The sequence below is a fragment of the Rosa chinensis genome, chromosome 5, assembly GCF_002994745.2.
Source record: "Rosa chinensis cultivar Old Blush chromosome 5, RchiOBHm-V2, whole genome shotgun sequence".
Classification (NCBI taxonomy): Eukaryota; Viridiplantae; Streptophyta; class Magnoliopsida; order Rosales; family Rosaceae; genus Rosa; species Rosa chinensis.
Window position 1 is genome coordinate 7,225,562 of NC_037092.1, and position 7,365 is coordinate 7,232,926.

At 39.4% G+C, this 7,365-nt stretch overlaps 2 protein-coding genes across 3 annotated transcripts; one reads left to right on the forward strand and one right to left on the reverse strand.

The window, feature by feature from the left end:
- Window positions 1-1,091, reverse strand: LOC112202757 (abscisic acid receptor PYL12). Of its 2 annotated transcripts, none has more exons than XM_024343760.2 (2): window positions 479-1,091; window positions 1-233 (listed from the first exon to the last, which is right to left on the reverse strand). In XM_024343760.2, the coding sequence occupies exons 1-2, from the start codon at window positions 987-989 to the stop codon at window positions 187-189; spliced, it is 558 nt and encodes a 185-aa protein (XP_024199528.1). In that variant the 5' UTR covers window positions 990-1,091; the 3' UTR covers window positions 1-186. The 2 variants fall into 2 exon arrangements, with proteins under 2 accessions (XP_024199528.1, XP_024199529.1); XM_024343761.2 differs by having other exon boundaries at window positions 1-151; window positions 479-1,090.
- Window positions 1,092-3,600: 2,509 nt separating this feature from the next.
- LOC112202756 (probable cysteine protease RD21C) lies at window positions 3,601-6,618 on the forward strand. Its single transcript, XM_024343759.2, has 5 exons — window positions 3,601-4,165; window positions 4,909-5,141; window positions 5,230-5,367; window positions 5,476-5,997; window positions 6,130-6,618. Exons 1-5 carry the CDS (start codon window positions 3,661-3,663, stop codon window positions 6,268-6,270), a joined length of 1,539 nt encoding a protein of 512 aa, XP_024199527.1. The 5' UTR covers window positions 3,601-3,660; the 3' UTR covers window positions 6,271-6,618.
- Window positions 6,619-7,365: the final 747 nt, after the last annotated feature.

A 7,365-nucleotide genomic window follows, 5' to 3' on the forward strand; every position in this document is an offset into this window, starting at 1 on the left:
TAGACTGGGAATGATAATTTCATTTACATAGGAAAGTATCCTTTATACAAGAGCTATCACAATTAGTTCCTACAAGTCAGGAACCTGTTAACTATCTAGATTACATAGAAGGAAAGTTACAGCTCGTATACAACTCAATCAGTGTACCGATCTGCATTAACATAGTAGATATGACAGATTAGTTTCCTAACAATACATCTGTCTTACCAAAACCTCTTGATGAACTGAGTTCTCTGAAAAGATAAATTAACAAACTTGGATTAAAAATGAAGGATTGTCAATAGCATTAGAATCCGAAATGAACTACATGAAGTTTATTAGCATACACTACTGGAATATCACATTTTTATTGGCAAGAAGTCAACAAACAGCAGCATAAGATCAAACAACATGAACAATCACAAAGCGGATTGAGTAGGTAAGAATCCTCTGAAATCTCAATAAATCCTTAGGCCTAGAAAGGTAGTAAATTAGTTACCAGCCATCTTTTCTGTGACTTTAGCCAATGATCTCAGGTTACATCCAACAATAGTATCAGCAAACAAACAAGTATCCTCCTTGCTACTTCCGGCCGGAACATCCACCACATACGACTGAGTCACCACCGTCTTTTCCGATCCACCCTTTTCTTCTTCCTCGTCCTCTTTATGCAGTGTGGTGATGGAACTATAGTTTGCAAGCTTGTGGTCACCACCAACAATGCTGAAATTCATGACATGCTTGTCGTCGTCGAGCTTGTCAAGCCTCTCCATGCTGCTACTCCCCGGCAAGCCGGAGCTGACTGTAACCTCACGTATGCTCCCGGCGGTGCCGCCGTCGCCGGCGCGCATGGTGCAGCTCTTGATGAACTGCTTGTGGGCTTGAGGGTTGTCGAATTGGCGGATTATGGACCAAACTAAGGGGAGTGGTGCGTCTATGGTTTGGCTATGGCTTGAGCCACACTGGTTTGGCAAGAGGGCTTGGTTATGGTGACTATCTTGCTTATCCATCAGGAAAGTTCGATGGACGAAGATGGTCGAACAAGGGGTTCCAGGTGATTGGCTTAACTAGGCCGAAAAAAAAAAATATTGAGGCTTGGATAGATATTTAAATGGAACAATCTCTTAATTCTTATTATATGGCTCTAAATATCTTTGGACTTGATGATTTTGATTCGATCCGGTGGCTGGGCGGCAAGTCTATTGTTTGTGATTGGACAATGTAGCTCTTTTCCTGACTTTCGTGGACCAGCCTCACATGACCTGTCTTTATCAGTGAAATGCAAAAATAGAGGAAAATTGAAGGATCAATCACTATTATAATTCTCCTAAAAAAAGAATCACTATTATAATTTATGGTAATGCAAGTCTGACCAGGAATATAATATATATACACACACACCTTTAATGGAAAGAGGTCCTTAATTTAGCTTACGAAACAGATTTTCATATTTTAACTACTTTTTGATTGCAAATTCACATCTTAATCGTTCAGTTTTAAGGTGTATGTAAGTAGACCACTTTTGTAAATTTTCAGCTAAATTGATGATCGTTAAGGCATCCAAAACTGCAATTTACACGAATGGTTCAGGTTGGACAGATTCGATTCGTTCGTGTAAATTATAGTTTTGGATGCCTTAACAATCGTTAATTTGACTGAAAATTTGTAAAGATGATATACCCATATATACCTAAAAACTGAACGGTTAAGATGTGATCGAAAAGTGATCAAAATATAGAAATCCGTTTCTTAAGCCAAATTAAAGACCTCCTTAGCATAGCAAGATTATATATATATTGTGTGTGTGTGTGTGTATTAATACATTGAGAATAAGTGTGGAAGAGTGAAAGTATCTTTTTGGGATTACAAAGAACAGTATGGTTCTATTATCTTGTTCAACATTCACTCAAGACTAAATTAATCAAAAGTTATATAGAAAGTTTATAAGTACTCATTATAATTGTGGTTGAACATAATTTTTACAATAAAATTCTCATTTCTTAAAATTTATAATATTTTTTTAAGTCTTGAACACATGGTATGAGTTTCGATCTCCATTTCAAGATTGAACACAATTATCTTCTAGTTTTTTTTCCCACCAAGCAACAATGGCCGAAAAAAACCCCATAGGTGGTACTGAAATCCAACCGAACTTTGCTCTGCAAGTTGGTTAGCCGCCTAGGACTAGTAGATAGTAGAACTTCATCCTTATCCCCTTCCACAACTTCTACTCACCCCCTGGCAGATTCTTTATTTTTGGTCGGTTAACGTCTTTATAGGTTTTAAATATAGAAATGAACTTTTCAACCAAGATTATTCAATTATTAGCTACACAACCCCAGAAATGGCGGTGCCCTTCTATGAATGCACTGCATTATATTTTATTCCAAAAAAAAAAAAACTCCATAAATGGCTGATGTATAGTATCAATTATATCTACATATAGATAGCATCCATTTTTAGGAGGAGGATGTACTGCCGTGCACTTGCACCAATATAAATAAATAATTAGATTATATTAAATACACTTTTTATTTATTAAAAATAAAGTTGATAATAAATATCAAGGGTTGAGATTATTTTATAAGGGTTGGGTCACTTATACCATCGATACATAGAATAATTTCCACTATTTTTAAACTAAAATGCACTGCAGTAGATTGTATTAGAAAAAAAAACAGAGAAAAAAAACTCCATAAATGGCTGATGGTGGACTCTGTTATGCAGGCTGGCTCCATATCCATTGATAAACTAAAATGCAGATGGACCACACATGACGCACCTCAATTCTGTGAGGTAAAGAGCTCTAAAACAAATTGATATGATTGATGCTCAGTCTGAGAGTTGCAGCAGTAGGATGATTGTCTGGTAGGAGACTTTACTTGCATTGTTTGTTCATGGCTGACCACACGTTATATACTACCAAGAAAAAAACAAAAAACAGTAGGGGACACTTATGCTTCCTTACCATATTTATCCTCTTGAAAGATGCAAAATGTGCTCTAAATATCTGAACTCGGGCTCCACGGGTTATGAGCGGGTCTCAATTAACAAAAGAGTGCCGTGAAAAAAAGATGGGTCGTTAATGGGTTTCCTAACTTATGCCACAGGCCTGGCATATGGATGCGTTGCACGAGCTGCCAAATAGGTTAAACCCGTTAATGAACCCTTACGAGTTACGACTCGTTAAGCTAACAGGTTTGTAACAGGTTAAACGAGGTAAGGCCCATTATTCTATGTGCCAAGTTTGTTTATGGCCCACATGTTTGAGACAAGTCCATATTGTTAGGCCCAACTCTCAATTTGAAGCTTGATTGAGGAGGGTTGAATGGTAGCTCACCTGCTTCTTCCAGTCTTTGACAGCCAAGTCAAAGGGTCTGAACTGCAGACGGGTACCAACACTCACCACTAGAACCACCAACAAATACTGGTACTTAACAAACAAAAAATATCAGGCACATTTACATCGAGTTGCTTTCTAGTCCCTTTGTGGATCCATCGAGCTCAAACAAACAAGAGGGACTAAAAGAACCAACAATGATTTTAATACCAAATTTGACTGGTAGGCTGGGCTTATTGCAAGCTGGATAGTTAGTTGTTTCACCTTATATACATTACAATGCAGGTGGATCAAATCAATCCCAACCATCTCGATCCAGTGGAAACCCAGTGTAGGAAGTCATGGGTTGCCACAAAATTGAACTGGCTCTTGCTTTTTTCATCTGTGCTTCCCTAGCTTGCTTCTCTTATGGTCTCCCTAGTGAGTACTCCATAGTGGGAGGTGAAACAGTGAACTTCCCAGCTGAGGAGAGAGTGGTGGAGCTCTTCAGGCTGTGGAGGGAGAAGCACAGAAAGGTGTATAACCATGTTGAGGAGCATGAGAGGAGGTTTGAGAATTTCAAGAGGAATCTCAGGTTTGTGTTGGAGAAACATGCACAGAAAAAGGCTGCAGCTATTAAGCATGATACTCAGAGAGTCGGGTTGAACAAGTTTGCTGATTTGAGCAATGAGGAGTTCAGGGCGATTTATATGCCGAAAAAGGTCCGAATGCCGATCAGCAAAAGGGACAGACTGGTGAGGAAAATGCAGCAGCAAAAGAAAGCAGAGCTGCCCAGGGATGCTCCTGCAAGTTTGGATTGGAGGAAGGCGGGAATTGTCACTCCTGTTAAGGACCAAGGCGGTTGTGGTATGTTTCAATCACTTAATTCAGTAGCTAGTAAATACATTTCAATTCAGTTATTTGCTAAGTTCAAGTACCTAGTGACTAGTGAGAGACCAGAATTTATAATTTCCCGTTTAGATTGATTTGAAAGGTTTGACGACAGATGCATATCCATATTTAGATAGTTTAAGTTCAGTTGCATATATGTTTAGTGCTCTAAGAATAGGCCTTGTCACATAAACTTTATAATGAACAGTGAAAGGTTAACAACAGAGGAATAGGAATTCTCAATCTTTCCTAAAAAGGGAGACCTTCTTCAACCAGTAGAATGAATTGGGTTCTTAGAGAAAGCCAAAATTTTGATTGCTGTTATTCTTCATTGACTTTTTTTTTTTTTTTTTTGTGGGAAGGTTTCATTGACCTTTTGGTATCTCTCACTTTCTACAATCAGTTCATGATCTCAAAACTCACGTGGTCAGATTCAGAATGATAAAAGATGCTTTACAGATTGTATGAGTTAGTTGAAGAAAAGAAAAATGTTAGGTAGTTATACAAGGTCATTGACAAAAGAGAATATAGCTTTCAGACCTGAAGATATTAATTATAATCTGACTGAATATGTCTTGCTGTAGTGCCGTTTCTACTGTTCTATTGAATAAATAAGTTTGTTAGGCAAGTGATGGTGTATAATGTTTTACCTCTTTCAATTTTCCGAAACCGACAGTTGGTAGTTTTCAAATTTGCTAACTTTTTTGATCTTTTCACAGGAAGTTGTTGGGCATTTTCTTCCACTGGAGCCATCGAAGGAATAAATGCACTGGACACCGGAGACCTCATTAGTCTTTCGGAGCAAGAACTTGTGGATTGTGACACTACCAACGAAGGCTGCAGTGGAGGCTACATGGACTACGCTTTCGAATGGGTTATTAGCAATGGTGGCATTGACACAGAATCTGATTATGCTTACACAGGTGTTGATGGTACCTGCAACGTCACCAAGGTTAGCTTATTGCTTACATATTGTAGTTGTCTGAGACAATGCTTCATTTGTTTTCCTCTGTTCTTATTTGTGCGTTTCCTTGTATCAGGAGGAAACCAAAGTTGTCACCATCGATGGCTATACAGATGTCGAAGAGACAGAGACCGGTGTTTTCAATGCTGTGCTTCAGCAACCCATTAGCGTTGGTATGGATGGCTCTGCTTTGGATTTTCAATTATACACCGGAGTAAGTCGAATTGCGGTTCATTTCACTTCATTTGTTGGCCTTGATATCTGATATGTTAGCATGTTACCAAGGACATTGTCTGAATGACACGTAATGTGATTTAATCAGGGAATTTATGACGGTGATTGCTCCGACGATCCAAATGACATTGATCATGCCGTTCTAATAGTAGGATATGGTTCTGAAAACGGTGAAGATTACTGGATTGTAAAGAATTCATGGGGAACTAGTTGGGGGATTGAAGGATACTTTTACCTCAGAAGGAACACCGATTTGCCATATGGGGTTTGTGCAGTCAATGCCATGGCTTCATATCCTACCAAAGAGTCAGTTGCACCCTCTCCTTATCCATCTCCAACTCCTCCACCACCACCTCCTACACCTGTCTCTCCACCACCGCCACCAGTGACACCGCCACCACCACCACCACCCTCTCCTTCACCAAGCCAATGCGGAGACTTCTCCTATTGTCCAGCTGATGAGACATGTTGTTGCCTCTATGAATTCTTTGACTACTGCTTGATTTATGGTTGCTGTGAATATGAGAATGCGGTTTGCTGCACTGGAACTGAATACTGCTGTCCAAGTGACTATCCCATTTGTGATATCGAGGAAGGCCTGTGTCTTAAGGTATGGAAACACTACCAGTTTTGTTTCAGTCCCTCCTTGTTTGTGACACATGAAAACTAATAGTTTGCAGTTGATTATTAGAATCAGCCTCTGGCTAATTTAATAACTTGTCTCTCTCCTTTTGTTATAAAGAATGGCAGAGACTACTTGGGAGTAGCTGCAAAGAAGAGAAAGATTGCCAAGCACAAGTTCCCATGGACTAAAGTAGAGCAAACCGAGAAGACATACCACCCTCTACAGTGGAAGATGAACCGGTTTGCTGCAATGCGCTGAGACTGGGCCCCGTATTTGTTTTTCAGTGAGGTTTGAAGGTTGTTGCTACTCTTCCCTATTTAAATTAATGTCAAGCAGTCATTTGTTGATACTGCTTTAGACAGTGTTCTCGTGGACATTGATTCATTGAACATATGCTGTAAGCAAAAACCAGAAACGGAAACATATATCAGAGGAAAGTGAATTTCTCTAAGTGGTGCAATCGACAGAATAAATTGATTGATTACAGCAAAGTTTAGTGGATTCTTTTTCCAATCTTGTACCACAAAGTTGAAGATGGTTTCAACTTTATTATTGTCCTGTCTTTGTAATATATTGGATTTTAAGTAAAATCTGTTCTAGTACTCATTTCCATTCTTCTGACGACCAAAATTCACAACGGAAATTTCGCTCAAACAAAATGCTAATAAAGCTGAAAAGAGCCTGATTCTAGTGCTTATAGTTACAGCAAACTCATTTGTAACACTCTTTAAGAACTCCTAGGCAGACTGGGGAGTTCTCACCAATTAGCTGATGGAAAGGACCTGGTAGTCAATTAAACAGATTCAAACAATTCCATGTTCTTCTTGAGAAAGGTCTTAAATTGTTGGCCAGAGGGAGAACAGAAATGAGTAAGAGGAAAAGGGAGTGGAAGGAAGTTATGGAGTGGGGGTTTGGGAAAGAAGTGAACACATAAATATTTCAAAATGATCTGGAAAAATGAGTTCTTGTTGAAGGAATATCGATTTAGTGTGCCTTATCAAACTAGGAGTAGCAATAGGAGAGAAGGTTCTAGATTTCCCAATCCTACACGGATTGGTATTCCTTGTAACATTAGAACTAGTACTTTGTAATCCCTATATATAGGGCTCCTATTCTCAATAATATGACACACAATTCTCTCATCAATCTCTCTCAATACACATATCCTTAAACACGTTATCAGCACGACTCTAACCACAAAACAGAAAACCAAAACTCATTCACAAAGCAGCCCCTAGCCCGAGCTAGCCGAGCCTTCGCTGCAGCCCGCGCGCCCGTGCGCTTGCAACCTTGCACAGCAGCCCCTGATGCCCCCTTCCTGCAGCCCTGCGTTCCAACCTGCTGCCATCGAAG